Source organism: Lissotriton helveticus, chromosome 2_1 (genome assembly GCF_964261635.1).
Source record: "Lissotriton helveticus chromosome 2_1, aLisHel1.1, whole genome shotgun sequence".
Classification (NCBI taxonomy): domain Eukaryota; kingdom Metazoa; phylum Chordata; class Amphibia; order Caudata; family Salamandridae; genus Lissotriton; species Lissotriton helveticus.
The window spans coordinates 2,122,893,273-2,122,910,157 of record NC_136059.1 but is presented as its reverse complement, the minus strand read 5'-3'; the positions used below and the strand labels follow the sequence as shown (position 1 = coordinate 2,122,910,157).

The 16,885-nt window shown below is 43.9% G+C and overlaps 1 protein-coding gene across 1 annotated transcript in view; it reads left to right on the top strand.

Annotated features, from left to right (window-relative positions):
* The window catches only part of SPATA4 (spermatogenesis associated 4), a 201,577-nt gene extending 185,112 nt beyond the window's left edge, over nucleotides 1-16,465 (top strand). The window contains exon 6 of the mRNA XM_078677083.1: nucleotides 15,873-16,465. Within this exon, the coding sequence (XP_078533209.1) occupies nucleotides 15,873-16,000 (128 nt within the window). The 3' untranslated portion in view covers nucleotides 16,001-16,465. The remainder of the gene's footprint in view (nucleotides 1-15,872) is intronic.
* The last annotated feature ends 420 nt before the right edge of the window (nucleotides 16,466-16,885 follow it).

The following is a 16,885-nucleotide window of genomic DNA, read 5'->3' as shown; positions in this document are numbered from 1 at the left end:
CAAATAATACAAAGCGTGTTGAAAATCTTCTTTAAAAGCATAAGACTTGCATTGAGCAATACCCTTTAAAAGAGTTATAGGCAGATCTCTGATATATCCAGTACTCCTCTGTACCAAGCACATCAAAATAAATTGATATTTTTCTAATTAAGAGTTTAACATTGCAGTTAGACCATTTCCAAATTCTAAAAATATTTGAATGGAACTATTTTACGCAAAAGATAGACTAGAATTACATCCTATAGACTGTACTAGTCATATCAGTGATCTTTTTACTAAATGGACAGCAGTCCCACTGTCACAACACATTAGATAGATTGTATATATTCTACTCAATGTACATACTCTGTGTGCAGTAAAAATATGGTGGGGAAAAAAGTAGACTGAAAAACATTCTTGTCAAAAATATTCTTGACTGAAAAAATAGAATGAAAATAAGTAGTGGCATAAAACATGGTAAAATGTCCTGCATAATAGAGGAAACATAAGTGTATTGGGAGCAGGTGTAAGGGGCATCCTCCTAAAGTAGACAGGAGCATTTAAAATGAGGTGAGGGAAACGGCTGGGAGACTAGGAATGCATTTTAATAATGCAGGTAAAGTGCGCTTTAATGGATAATTACAGGATTTTAGGGTAGCACTAAGGAGTAGTAGATGGCTATTATGAATCGGGTAGCACAAAAGAGTAGTACATTTTTTAAGCATCAAGAAAGGATAGAATGTATGGGCAGTTTGAGGTTTAAAAGCTTTAGGGATGGGAAGCATTAAGGGATAGTAAGGGATTATTAGGCTACAGTCAGATAAATGAAAGAGTGCATAAATTAACAAAAGATTTAAAAATTAACATTTTTAGAATTTTCATAGGTAATCATGAAAAACACCAAATTATTCCCTTGAAAGTTTAACTCTCCATACTCTCTGCACTGTCCTGCTACGATAACCCGACAGGCCTGCACACCTAAAGACCACAAGTTGGCACCCATAAACAGCTGAATGTGGACCTTTGTGGTAAATAGAGAAGCATGTCCTACCTTCTGGCCTTAGGTCAAGGATCAGGAGGCTGAGTTTCGATCAAGGTTCTGTCGCAGCAGAGCCGGAGCCACCACGTGTCCTGTTTTGAAATCTCTCAGTTCTGATCTTGAATGTGATTACATTACAACCAGTCTTAACTCCAATTTCTCCTGTGCTAAAAGAATTAAAACAAGAATTATTACCAACAATTACACTGTATTCATGTAATGTGTCTAGCAAATGTGCTTCCTATACAATACTGTTTTACACAAAACAAATAAACACATGAGTGCAAGTGAGCTCCGGGGTCCCTGCAAGCATGGTGATTTGTGTAATTTTGTGTAGAGTTGCTGGTTTCTGCAAAGAAGTACATGCCCATATTTAAACATGAATGTATGCAAACAAATGTGTGTGTATTTTTGAATATGTGTGCATTGCATTGAGTGCCTTTGGCGCTGTGCCCAAACTCTAGAATCCTCTTGGTGTAGTGAGCAGAGGTAAGGGAACACCTCATGTGACTCTACTTTGGCTTAACCCCAGCCCTGCCTGCCTCTGTGCCTCTTACCAACATGGGCTCCATGTGTGAGGCCCGCCGACACAGCAGTATGGGGCTATAGACCTGATTGTGCTCCTGCGGCCATGCCGGAGTCCAACTCATCTTCCTACCCCGTGGACCCAGTGTGCAAGGGCGCTGACGGCCAGAGCAGCGACTCCAAGCCCCAGGTACTGTCCCGAGGGTTCGCGGCCTGACTTCAACCACCACTGCATCGAAGACCTTTCCAAGGCGGCTGGTGGCTCATTTGAGGATTACTATAACTCCTTTAAAGGGAGCACCTGCATCTTTCTTGAGCACTGTGATGCCCTAAGGAGAATGAGCTATTAACTTTTACTACTGGCATAACTCTTGATACACTGATTAGATTCTTGTCCTTAAGGCCTGGTTTTAATTGGATAAAGCTGGCCTCTTCTTTTACAACTGGTGTGGAGTTTGTTTGTGGTATCTTTCACTGTGTTACTTTACTATGTGTTGCAATAATACTTTCCACATTGCCTCTTTGATAAGTCTGCCTACTCTGTGCCAAGCTACCAGACGATGAGCAGAGGTAATCTTGCATGTGTATCGGAAGTAACCTGACTTGTGCTGTGGGTTCTGCCTGGCTTAGGTGTCTACCCTAGCCAATCAAAGTCCCCATTTGTCACAGGGACACATTCAGCAGCACCTGCACGTTGTCTACTTTCATTCCGAGCAGCAACGTGCAAAGGGGGAGTGGGGGGGGGGGCTTATCAGATTCCAGCTGGGCCCATAACAAAGGCTGAAGTTAAAGGTCCATTACGCATCCATTTGTTCCAGGGAGCTATCTAGAGCTTCACACCTAGATGCAAATGCCTCGACTGAGGCGAAACAGCTGGCCTAATCCTCCTGGACCTCTCAGCCGCCTTCAACGCCATTTCCCACCACACCCTCTGCACAAGATTCCACGACGCCGGCATCGATGACAGAGCCCACTCCTTCCTCACCGGCCGAACACAGTCAGACTTACACCATTCAACTCCAAACCCACAGGGATCAGCTGCAAAGGGCACAGGCTCCTCCCTGAGCTTCACCCTCTTCAGCATCTACAGGGCCCCAATTGCAGCCATCATCAAAAACCACAGACTCAACATTGTTTCCTACTCTGACAACACCCAGCTGATTCTCTCCCTCACGGAAGAACCCACAGTAGCCAAAAGTAACTTCCACAACGGGATAAAGGAAGTCTCCACCTGGATGAAGGACAGCTGCCTCAAGCTTAACTCAAACAAGACCTAACTCCTCATACTGGGATCCACCCATCAGTGCTGCCACCCCCTCTGCCTGGGACAACTCCTGGTGGCCTACACACTCCATCTACTTCATAAGATCTGCCAGTGGATCCCCACCAAGTACGGCAAAACTTCAACCACCACTTCTCCTTCTACAATCCTACCCGACATCTCCGCTCCTCTCAACCGGCCTAGGCCACCATCCCACGTATCCGCAAGACGACTGCTGGAGAAAGATCCTTCTCCTAACTCCTGGAGCTCCCTGCTTCCCCACCGCAGGCAATCATCAATACGGTTGCAATTCAGGAAGGACCTCATAACCTTGCTCTTTGACTGAACTGCAGATTCCCTCACCTTCTCCCCCATCCCCACACTCGCCTCGAGACCCTTACGGGTGAGGAGTTGCACTTTATAAAAATACTGATTGATTTAATGCAATGGAGGGGAAAGAAAAGTTAAAAGATTATCAATTCAAGAGAGACTACAGATAAGAGATATGCATGCCCTATAATAATGCCATGTAAGCTGGTTTGTTAAAGTATTTACACAAATAACAATTTAAAAACCACTATTTTGTTTGTATCTCTTTTTATAGTGCTACTCATCCGTATGTAGGGTGTCAGAGCACTTTAGATCACATGCACACATATTTTAACAATAAATCAAGAGTGTGTAAATCAATGTACAGGTTGTGTTACATAAGTGAGTGATGGTTACAAGGTGTGAGAGTTGCATGTTGTTCATAGCTCACTGTGCTATATTAGAAGGATTAGCATTTATGAACTGTTAATACCAAAACAATCTCTGTTAAAAACAGTACCCCACTTATCTAGCTATATAAAGTAAAAATCTGTCATCTGCATATTACATGATCTGCTTTGCATCAGACATACTAGAGTGCATTTAAAAAAACTTGGCAAGGGTTAATATCATATTAACCCTTGCAAGTTTTTTTAAATGCACGTATGAGTCATTATACTAGACCTGCTGAATGAACTGTGTAATTTGCTAAAATAATGAAAAAGCAGCATATTTGAACAAAGCAAATATTGCAAAAAAAGTTACAAAGTACAATTTAATATTGCACACTTACCTTATCAGGCAGCTGCTTCTGTCTGAGTCAGCCAGTTGATGGTGTTGATGCTGGTTTCTATGTGTCTCTCCTGACGTGTCCTGCCAGCTTCAATTCAGAGCTGCTACTGGTTCAAAGAAGCTAAAAGTGAAACTCTACTCTGTGCAGCATGCAGCATGTGACTCCACCTCACAGGGTCTTGAGTTAAGTCTCATGACTCTGTGACATAAGGAAATGTGTGTTTTTAGTTCTATTTTATCAATTCAGTAAAGTTACTATAATAATCCTGGCAATGATTATTGTAATAACCACAACAACAAAAACCCTACCTTTCCCAACTCATCATAGAGATGGGTGGGGTCAGTTATGCGTGACCCCACCCCATCCAGTGTCGACTGGTGAAAGGGAGGGGTGAGGGGGTCATCAATGGTTGCGCTAGCAGAACCTAATACAGCCAATGGCTTATGCTGTACCTACCCGAGGCTGCTCTGGAATTATGATGCCGCCTGCCCTCATTAATTGGCGGGCCCCAAAAGGCCTAAACAATGACTACCGGGCTGGCACCATGTCAACCCGGTTTGCTATTGTAGTTTGTGACACATGCGCAAAGCGCATGTGTCACAAAAGTGCCTTCAAACTTGCCTTTACACTGCCTGCATCAGAGCCTGGCCTGCCTGACGCAATGACGTTTGAGTCTGACTCTGCAGTGCCGAGTCCTGCAGCCTGCGATGCTCAATCGGTGCTCCAGTAGTGTGGTGCTCGGTTCCGCATTGGATTTTAAAATGGTAAGTAACATTGCTGTTACTTATCATTTTAAATCTAATGTGCAGTGCTGAGGCCGGCAGTCAAAATAGGGAGGGCACCGCACACCCACCCTTTGCAGGAAACCGCCGCTGCTGGAGTGTCCGGGCACTTTCCGGGTTGTGAACCACCCAGCAAGATTTTTGAACCCAGGGTCAGTTAACTTAGCTAACAGCACCTTGTTGATCACATATTACATTACATCCCAAGGTGGCACCAGGCATTTTCCAGCAATGGAGGGTAGTAAGTTGACTAATATTTTCGCCACAATCAAGAATGTACAGTGTCAACCCTTTTGTGCCTTGGAGTTTTCAAAACAGCTGTCTCTTGGCAATGCATTCCAGCTAGTTTGGTGCACGGACTCCTGTACATCTTTCTCCACTGCCCCTCTTGCCTTGAGTTTTAAATACCAGGAATGATTAAACACAACTCATCTTATTTCATGAACAATAAAAGATATAGTTCTATTAATGAAGTTGTTATAAGAAGAATAAATGACTTAACAGGTGGATTGGACAGCTTTAATAGCTCTGTCTTCCTTTGCTCAGATCTTATCCTTCTTTCATATATTTTCTGGGAGATCAAACATTTCTGGTCTACCCGGTTCTAAGCTAAGTCTTTTAATGTAGGATAGCCATCTTAATTTGCTATGGTGCTCTGAAGGTGGAAGATCTTTAATGATCGCTTTATTCCAGGTGATACTAGGATTGATCCAAATGGAGATCCATAGGAAAAAGAGGTGAGCGCGGGATTTTACCTGTTAAGTAAGAAATCCCAGGTATTTCATGACAAGACAAATTTGTGCACCTTTTTGATTCAGATAAAGGACAGCAACATTTGTTTTGTTCTGTTTGTAAAATGCCTGGTTTACTATACCCTCATATTACAGCTCCATATCGGGAATTCTCATGGTGTTTTGTTAAGTAATCATATGTGGGAAAAACTTTCTACCCATCTTATTCGCAAAACTAAATATGCTAGAAAATGAATATACAAAACACCTCCATTTCAAGCTAAGTTAATCATTAAAGCATGATATACTATTAAAGATATAGCTAAGTACAAGTAAGCCTTGACCTACATGAGGTGATTGTTCTTGATGAAATAATTGCTTGATTTGACATGTTTTGAATCAGCGATCATCACAAAGGAGTTTGTAAAATTAGTACCAAGTTCCCTTTCATCCACAAAAGAGACACAATCCTAAAGTACGTTTTTAGCTGTCCTGGCCATTAATATGGTGTCATCTGCGTAGACTAGGAATTAATTGATTACCTATACACTGGACGTTCTTATACCCAGACTTTAATTCAACGTCACTGATATATAAAATAGGGGCAAACACACAACCTTCATAGACTACCCTAGCCATTACCTTTTGAGGTAAAACAAATCTGTGCGCATAAATTATTGTGAAGATGTTGCAAAAAAAGTTAAAATACCCTGGTCAACACCCATACCGGCTAAAAGGGAGCAGAATTCTTAGCCTATTTACTCAATCAAACGTTTAGCTCAAATTCATAAAGGTCAAATGCTGTGAGCCATTGCTCAGTGGTGCCCATACCACACTGAAAGCCATATTGTAATTCGGAAACAAATATGGTTGTCCTCCGCCCAACTCAAAATCCTTTCCATGATGACTCTCCTTGCTATTTTCACCACTGAGTCTATTAGAGAAACTGGGTGCTTACAGCAAGGATCTTCCCTGCTGCCTGTTTTTGTACACAGGAACCTTTAATGACTATGACCAAGAGTCTGGGATATTATGTTCATTTGCAGCTTTAAGTAGCCTGATAATGTGTGCCCATAAAACCACAGTACTTTTGAAAAGTCCATAGGGACACCATCTGTACCAGTTGCTTTCATAGCAAAGCTTCTGTTAATAACCTCTCTTACTTCTGGGTCTGGGTAAGAAAATATCATACTCCTATTTGTCTAAGAATCCTCAATCTCTTTTTTTTCTCAGGGGTAGATGCACATGCTTCACCATAAATACTGGAGAAATGTGTAATCCACACATTGGCTGACATTGGTAGAGATAAAATGGTGTTTTTGTTGGGATTAAAAAAGTTTGAATTAATAAGTCTCCAAAATGTACAAGTATTCCCATTGATACTAGAAACAAGTGCATTACACCAAGTCTTGTTTTTTAATTCTATATTTCTCGCTCTAACAGCATCTTTGTACACACAGCAAATTCTATAAGGTTCTTTAGGAGACAAAGAGGATTAACCCATCTATTTGAAGATGTGCCCCTCTTTCATAACTTCCACATCTCGAAACACCTTTCCATTGATGAATGATGAGCCCAGAAATATAAGCGAAAGTAATGAGGGATTATGGACACTACAATTGGTCGATCAAACGAACAAAAAATATTGTTAACCGAATCAGTGATACAAAAATGTAATAAATTTAATCAGTTATGGTCGAGCTACCCCTGCTAATGAAGGTTGCATTATAAATGGTTCGTCAGGTCCCGACCCAATATGCCCCCAATAAGTTCTTCTCTATAATTAAGTTGGAGAGAAAACATTCCGGTTAACAGAGCTAAAACCTATTATGGGGTTATTTAACGAATAATTATCACCAAACGACGACTGTATAACTATTTGAGCATTAAAGTGTCCTGAAATAATTACTGAGTAACCGCAGATAAAGGAGTCAACATCATAATTAATGTAGATATCTACAAGATTAAACAAGGTGACCAAATTTTCAACATTTCTCAACATTTGTCCATCAAAGTTATCATTATAAAAATTAAATACCACAATATTTAAACATTTGTTCTTTTTTCATGTTATACCCTGGATGCTAGTGGAATCAATGGACAACCGACTAACTTGAGCATTAGGTGCAGGTGCAACTCAAGTAGGCAAGTTTCCTTTGGCTCTACCTGATATAGAGGGAAAAAGGCAGTATAACCATCCAAGTAATGAGGAATTGTAGACCAAGTCCAGAATAATGTGCCTGGAGAGTGACCAAAACCCGCAGTCGTGCTCCGACTGCCGGGCCCTGAATCCGAAGTCTTTGGGGGAGCGGTCCCAAAAGCTTTTGAAGGCCCGGCAGTCTGCTCCGTGCTGCTCGAGGTCCCGGTCGAGGGGAAGGTCGTGGGACCGGTCGCGGAGCCATCACCACTTGTCATCGAAATCTTCGTACTCATCGGGTAAGTCAATGCACAAGAAGGCGGCGAAGAAGCATTGTTGCTCTTCGCCTTTTCCCCGTCCGACAGCCGACGCGGGACCCGGATGTCGTCACTCTCTGGATCCGTCCAAGGAGCCTGCTGGGACGGCTCCACACTTCCCTCCCTTTCCTGGAGCCAGAGCATCTCCTGCCCAGCTTTGAACTTTGTATGAAGCGTTTCACAGCATCTTTGGGCCACCCAACTCTGCCGGCGTGCCTTCGGGCCCCGTGGACTTGGCTGGGGGCCCTGGGCCTTCGATGCTCGTGGCTACGGCGCCATAGGGCCCCCGTAGATCCCGGCCTGGATCAGAATTGGTGCCGGTTGACCTCACGGTGCCGTCACCAGCACTGGCCCCGATGCTGGTTGTGCCCCCAACCGGCATCGACCCCCAGCCTCATCCCTGATGTGGACACAGTGCCGGTGCCGGCGCCTGAAGGTACATTTGTCACACTGTTAATTCCTGGCATTCCTACCTCCCTTAGTGGTAGCCAGAGGAGGGTGAGGAGGACTGGGTGTGGTCTGTTGACCCTCTAGCAGATCAACTGGAGGAAGCAAACTGGAGAGAGGAGTTGGGTAATGCCAGTGGTCTGGATACCTCCCCAAACCTTGGTATGCTTTCCCTCCCTACCGTGGCTACAGAGGAGGGAGCTTCCTACGCTGTGGTGATGCATAGGATGGCTGAGGCCTTGGGCCTTGAGCTTGCTACGGTGCCTGTCAGGACTAACCTCCTGACTGAGGTGCTTCAGCCTTTTAATGAAGCCTTTCAACAACATCCTTCTGGGCACTTGGTTCAAGCCCAGCACACTGATTTCTGTTGACAGGATGATTGCCCGACGCCACCGGGGGATCCACTTTTCCTCTCCCAAAACCCTACCCCTGAGAGCTTGGTGGTCCAAGCCTCACCCTCAAATGGCGCATTCCCTACTGCTCCAACAGATAGGGAATCCAAGAAGCTGGACCATCTTGGGAAGAAGATGTTTTCTTCTGCCAGCTTAGGACTGGGGTCAGTGAACACTGCATCTCTCTTGGGCCGTTATACCCACACTTTGTGGGATACGATCGCGCAGGTACTGCCACAGTGCCCGGAGGAGGCCCGTGCCGTGTTCTCCCACGCAGTTGCTGATGGTTGAGATGCAGCAAAGTTCACCCTCCGGTGTGGGCTTGATACCACTGACTCGCTGGGTAGAATGGTTTCGAGGTCGGTAGCCCTGAGGTGCTACGTCTGGCTGAGAACATTTGGCTTCTCTGGGGATGTCCAATCTACCCTTTTGGAAATGCCCTTTGATGGCCGTCGCGTGTTTGGTGACAAGGCGGACAATGCGTTTGAGCGTTTCAAGGACTCTAGAGCTACGGCCAGATCCTTGGGCCTCACAGCCACTTCTTGCTCATGCAGTCTGCCTTTCGCGGCTTTGGAAGGGGTGCCCAACCATGTTCCACCTAGAGCCACCGGGCCGTGCAAGCTACCCAGCCTCTACGTGGCGGGACTTGGGACCCCGCCCCATAGGTCTGGGGGCCAGTGGGCGGGCCAGTCCACCAATGTCCCCTCTGCAGCAGCCTCTAAGCCTTCCTAGTCCGACCTTTTAGGGAAACTGGTTGCTGGTGGGCGGCAGGATCTGCCAACACTTCCCCCACTGCAACAACATCACATCAGACAGGTGGGTTTTGCAGTTAGTCCGAAGGGGCTACTCCCTCCCCTTCGAAATGACCTCTCCCTCATTGCCACCAACACTCCATTGTATGTTGGAGGATCATTTGACCCTCCTCCACCAGGAAGTTACAGCTCTGTTGGCCAAGGGAGCTATCAAACGCGTCCCTGTGCCAGAAGTAGGTCATGGTTGCTACTCCCACCACTTCTTGGTACCCAAGAAAGACAAAGGCCTGCGTCCTATATTAGACCTCGGGGATGTCAACTGCTTCCTCTGGAAGGAGAAGTTCAAGATGTTAACATTGGCTTAGGTCTTGTCTGCCCTCGACCCTGGAGACGGGATGGTAACGTTGGACTTGCAGAACACTTACTTTCACATTCCCGTCTTGCCTACCCACCGGCGTTACCTAAAGTTCATGGTCGGTCACAAGCATTTTTAGTTTTCTGTGCTTCCTTTGGCCTTACCAGCGCCCCTCGAGTGTTCACGAAAGTGATGGCAGTAGTTAAAGCTCATCTGCGCAGAACTGCGCAGATCAGGGGTTCCAGTCTTCCCCTATCTCGACGACTGGCTGTTGAAGGCAGGCTCGTCCCAGGCTGTCGTCTCCAGACGATGGCGAACCTCCTGCATTTGCTAGGGTTCACTATCAACGTGCTGCAGTAGCACCTGATTCCCTCTCAGAAGCTCCTTATCATTAGAGCGGTTCTGGGCACAGCACAGTTTTGGGTCTATCCCCCCGAGCAGTGAGTCAGGGATATTCGGGCTATGATACTAATGTTTCAGCCTCTATCCTGGATTTCGGTGAGAATGATCGTGAGGCTTCTGGGCCTCATGGCCTCTTGCATCCTGCTGGTGGGTCATGTCAGATGGCATATGCAGGCTTTGCAGTGAGACCTAAAGTTCCAGTGGGCACAGCATCAGGGTAATCTTTCTGATGTCGTCCAGATCTCGGAGGGGACAGCAAGTCGGTTGCAGTGGTGGCTCACAAAACGAGGCTTGGGTCAGCGGCAGATCCTGCTCCCTTCCCCAACCAGAGTTTATAGTAGTGACTAATGCGTCACTTCTGGGATGGGGTGGCCACATGGGGGAGGCGGAGATCAGAGGCCTCTGGTCTCTGGCGGAGTCCAGACTCCACATCAACCTCCTTAAGCTCTGGGCGATTCGTCTTGCCCTGAAGGCATTCCTTCCCTCTGTCAAAGGAAGAGTAGTGCAGGTGCTTAAGGACAACACCACCGCCATGTGGTACTGAAACAAACAGGGCAGGTGTGGTCATGGACCCTATGTCAAGAGGCTCTACGCCTTTGGGCGTGGCTGCAACATCAGGGCATATCCCTGGTGGTTCAACCCCTTGGCAGGTTCCCTGATCGCCAGGGCAGACAAACTCAGCCACCCGTGCATGATGGATCATGAATGGTGTCTTCACTCGGAGGTGGTGCAAGGTCTCTTTCAGCAGTGAGGAGAGCCTTGATTAGATCTATTTGCCACCGAAGAGAACACGCAATGTTAGCAGTTCAGTACGTTGGAGTTTTCAAGGCGGCACTCGCTCGTTGACGCCTTTCATTGGGAGTGGAATTGCAGCCTCCTGTACGCCTTTCCGCCTGTACCACTTCTACCCAGAGTGCTGAAGATCAAGCGCGACCGGGCCCAAGTAATTCTTGTGGCTCCGGACTGTGCACGAAGAGTCTAGTACCCGGAGCTCTTGACCACTGCCATCGATCCCCTGATCAGATTGCCTCTTTGGGAGGATCTTCTGTCGCAGCAGCAGGGGACAGTCCTCCACCTGAACCTGTCCAGTCTCCACCTCCTTCCGTGGAGATTGAGCGGTGACAGTTGACAGCATTTGACCTTCCTCCCAAAGTCTGTAATGTCATCTTGGCAGCCAGATGGAACACATTTGTGGCATGGTGCACAGCAAAGGCTGTGGATCCCCTTTCTGCCCCTCTTTCAGAGGTTCTCCTCTTCATTCTGTCTTTGGCCCAGCTGGGCTCTGCTCTGGGCACTCATAAAGGCTATCTTTCTCACCATTTTAGCCTTTCTGTGCCTTCCTGATCAGCCTTCTCTTTTCAAGTCCCCTATTGTTAACAGATTTCTGAAGGGCATTACTAATCTCTTTCCTCCTTCTCCTTTCGTAATGCCCCAGTAGAACTTGAATCTTGTCCTCAATTATCTTGTGTGTGCTCCCTTCAAGCCACTACATAATTGTCCTCTTCATCTCCTTACTTTGAAAACTTCTTTCTTGCTTGCCAACACCTCTGCTTGCAGGGTGAGTGAGCTTCAGGCCTTATCTTCCAGACTTTCCTTTCTTTCTGTCCATCCGGGCAAAGTAGTCCCTCATTTTAGGCCCTCTTTTCTGCTCACAGTGTTCATCTCTTTCCACATAGGTCAGACCATCACATTGCTCACCTTCTTCCTGCCTCTGCACCCTTCCAAAGAAGAGAGACTCCACCTTCTGGACGGTAGTGCACAAACGTACCATCTCTCGATGGGTCGTCCTATGCATTAAGATCTGTTATTCTTTGGCTAAAAAGGAACCTCCAGTAGAACTGCTTGCCCACTCTACCAGGGCGACGGCAACTACTACTGCTTTGGGACTTGGAGTTCTGTTGGTTGGCATCTGCCAGACAGCAATGTGGGCATCCCTGCACACGTTTATTAGCCATTACTGCCTTGGCAGCCAAGTCTGGAGAGGCAGCTTTTTCGGCCGTTCTGTTCTACAGGACTTCCTGGTATGAACATAGTTCGCAGACCTAGCTCTGGGGGTGGTATTGCTGGAGAATCTTTTCCAATATAAGGAATCTATAACTAATGGTCTCTTTCAGATGAACAAGTTACTTACCTTCGGTAATGATGTATCAGTAAGAGAAATACATTAGTTATAGATTCCTTACTGCCCCACCCATCCTACCCCCCCATGCAAACTGAATTCTAGAGTAAGGGACTCCCTTCCAGGTCCCTAGTTTTGTGCACCAGTGGTCAGTGTCTTGCATGGCTCTGCGCTTCTGGCGTGGAAAGTTGTGTCAGAACTGACGTCAGCGCACAGGGGCGGCATCTAAGTAGACACCACACGTCATCCCGGCAACCACAACGCCGATGACAAACGTGGAGTCGACAGACACCACCTACCAACGCGTATGGGTACTGCTACGAAACAGTTTCTCTGGATCCAGTCTGATGCCTGGGGTAATTCTAAGGTAAGGAATCTATAACTAATGTATGTCTCATACAGATACATCATTACCGAAGGTAAGTAACGTGTTCTTCTGAAGGCTTTAGGCATGGAAAGGTAACTTTCTAAAAGAACCTTTTCTAAAATATTTTTTGCAAATCTGACTTTACCAGTGAATTGGGTTTATAATAAAGATTTTAAAAAGTCCAAGAATTAACTTTGTTCCTGTTTCCTTGTCCTAGATAACATTATTAAATTCAATATTTTATCCTAATGCTTTTCTATTGAAACCGCTAATCCAGCTACAGTGAAAATAGCTTTTGAGCCCTTTTCACTGTAAGGACATGTTTGAAATTAAACTTTCACATGCCCTAATTTAAAATACCATACACCCTGCTTTATGGGCAGTAAGGCCTTCTAAGGGATGACTTATTAATATTTAAAAAGGGTGTTTAGGTCTCTTTGCAGGGGTTATTTTGCAAGTTAAATTAAAAGTTTTATAACTGCACAGCAAGTTTAGTTACCATGGGCATGCCTGCTGTCATGTTTTGCATTGTCACTTTAGTAGTGCCAGAATATGTGCTACAGTCCACTTGTGAGATTTAATTTATAGGCCCTGAGTATATTTTACACCATAACCTAGGGACTTATAGGTAGGTTAAACATGCCAATTAGAAGTATAGCCAAGGTAAACGTATTAGGGGTTGGCGCACATGCACGTGGGCCTGGTTAGCATAGTCCCAGTGCACATAGTCAAAGAAAACAGCAACATCAGTCCAAAATGGGGGTAATAATGCAAAAAGAGGCATTTATTACAGGGATAAGTCAACAACTTATTTTGCAGGTTCAGGGGTATGTAAGGAAACTCTATGGATATGTTCAGATCTCATTAATTCCTTATTCAAAGTGTTTGGCATGGACAAAGCTAAATATCCTCCCAAGAATGGACATCATCACATAATGGAGCAACACCACACAGAGAATCAAAAACATGGTTTGATGCAAACCTTTCAAAGCTGCCAAGTCAGTTGTTAGTATTCAAAGATTCTAATAGAGTAAAATTGGTGGAATTCAGAAATAGAATGTCAGTGACAATTGTCCATAGGTTTGAGCTTCGCCGATGACAATGTAGGTGTACAAGATAGGAAGGGGGTGGCTAATAAAGAAACCCAAAGGTACGCTTTTGATGATACTGTCTGAGTAACGTCCAAAGCCTTAAACAAAGAATAAACAAAAGAATGACTTCCTAAATGAATTATCACACAGTCACCATTACATGTTTTACTAGAATACACAAGCATGCAACACTGCATTGGTGCTTTCGTAGTCCATTGCGCAGGGGAGAGCATATGGTCTGTCGGCTAGACTGCCGACTCTGGTGCTGGAAACCAGGGTTCTAGCCGCTGCGTCGGGTCCACATCCTGTGATTCTGGGCAAATCACTTACTCTCCCTGTACCTGAATGTGTAATGTAAATACGGTTCTCATGTAAAGCGCTCCAATACTTTCAGGTCGAGTTCGCGCTATATAAATATGCACAAAAAAATGATGTGATAATGGCCTCCCTCCTTCAAAGCATCTATTTAGCCACCTTTGCTACCTCGTATATGTAGTTTGGCGTGAACTGTGGCTTTCTCTGTTTTGATGATATGAGCATACTTTTCAGGGCATGACCTATATTAAAATGGTCTGTATCTCTGCGTTTGAGGTCATTCTTGTAGCATAACTTCACATTAGGTCTGACAATCAGGCTTCTCTGGGCATTATGTAAGACACCTTCATGCTCTGCTTGCGCAGAGATTGACGAATACTGTTTCAATTTTTGTGTGTGTGAAAAATTGCCACATGCCTGCTGCTCCACACTGCTCAGCTTGAAAGGGACATATTTATTTCATCTGTTACTGGAGAATGACATTACTGCTGCTCTGGATTCGGAATGAAACATGCACTAATATTTCCGATGTGTCAAGTAAAAACATTGTGTTCAGCTGAATCTTGCTAGTTACCCGACATGGGGTTCGGAACGCTTATGGAAGGAAGGGCATAAACATTCCCTTAATTAAATGCGAGGGAGAGATACCAGATCTAGGGAGACATACTGCCTGTTGCGACTACATTCTGAAAACTATCAGGTTTAAATAAGGTACGTGAGGCATGTACTACATTATTGTGGAACAAGGCAGCATAATAATATAATGCTAAACGACAGAAGGGGAGATTATATAGCAATTGATTAAGTATGTGTATTGAATAATATTTGAGGGTGCATTTTAATAATATCCAGCATCGATGCGTTACATATTAATGTGGTGCTAATCGTAACACAGTTTATAAATGGTATATTAGCACATAATACACGCTCATTATAAGATACCTCTGTGTATATTGATTTGAGGGCTTGGGTTATGGTCCTAATGTATGCTAGAGCTTTTCTGTAAAGTTTGTCGAATTCCTAAAACTCTTATATTAGGTGTAGCCCAAGGAGGGAGTGGGAAGAACATGTCTATTTTCCTTTTCTCTTAGAATAACAAAGCTAAGAGAAGGGAAGAGAGCTAGCACTAAGTATATATGAAATACCTAAATTCCTATGGGGCTGCGTAAAAAAAATGTAATTGCATTCCAAAGCTCAAAATCGTGAAGCACGGAATCAGATTGTTTTCACTGTTTGATTTTGCTTACCATATCTGTAAGTAAGGCAGATTTTCTGCACATTTTAAATAAGGGATCGGAATATGGGTGTTTTTGGAAGAGGACTAGGAAAGGGCAAATACTACTCAGCTGTGAATTTGCACAAAGTTGTAACTTTGTAAGTATTACCAAAAGTTCCCTTTGAATTTCCTCCATATATGTTGTCTGCCCTGCAAAAGTAATTGGGAGGAAGAATATGGTTAGAAATCAACATCTTTCATTAATGTCAAGGCGTGCTTCTGCCACCTTTTTTAAATCCCAAAATATGCACAATACTACGTAAATAATAGAAGTAACTCTACAATATATATATATATATATATATATATATACTTTGGTATGTTTTTGTGAATTCAATGACTACTGTATGTGTTGAAGCTGTAAATAAAGTATTTAATGTTCAAAGATAATATGAAGGTACCTTTGAATACCTTTGTGATATTCTAAGAAACCATAATCACTGGCCTTGTTTAGCAAACTAACCTTTTTTTTTTATCTGTTAGAGTCATTACCTACAGACATCAGAAGCAAGACCAGTGTTGTTTTTAAGGAAATCCATGTAAAACAAGCTGAAAGAAATGGCCTTCCTTCTTCCAATCAACATGGTTCTCCAGCCTCCTCATTGAACTGACTCATTATTCTGAAGATAATATATGAAGATAATGTGAACGGGATTTTAATGAATGGAAACACTGATCTGTTTAGAAATCTGCGTTAACTAATGTTAAATGCAATACGTGGCACCTCAGTATTCAGTTGTCCTCAGTATTTGGCCAGTGCCCTCTTAGACCGAAAATAATACAAATATGTACGTACTGCACATTCTGTTTTGCGTAGAGTAGGCGTGATTGAGACAATTTAGTAGTGATTCCCTACTTACCTTTTGTCATTTAATTTGGAGAAATATATTAAAAATGAAAGCTAAAATATAATTGCAAATGAAATAAGGTAAAATAAAACAGAAAACATAGTCATTATGAAGCACAGTTTATCTAACAACTGTTCTTCAATCCATACTTTGGGATAATTATTACTTTGCTAACGAACAAGACAGTATATTCTATATAAAGTACATAAATACCCTTCCTAAACCTTCTTTGGGACTACTGTTTGTGAATACATAATCCATGTATTTGTGAAGAGATTCTCATAAAAACCAGTAATATTACAGTGGAGTCTGGAAATTGTGATTCTGCTGCAATAGCTTAGTTCTTTAATGAATCTGCAACATAAATCTGAATGTAGTTTTAAGGACAAAGCAGTAAATACCAGCAACGTGAACTCAACTCATCCTCCTCCTCAGGTAAAGAGCTATCAGCTAGATTCATGAAAGGAATTCCGGCTCGCAAAGGGCCAGATTCTGAGAATCTGGCCCTTTGCGAGCGCAATTTTTGCATTTGGGATTCATCATCCCAAATGCAAAAATCGCTAATTGCGAAGTTGCATATTTACGAGGAATTGCAATTGAGGAATCTCTATTTGAGATTCCTTAAATGCAATTCATTAGCCATTTTTC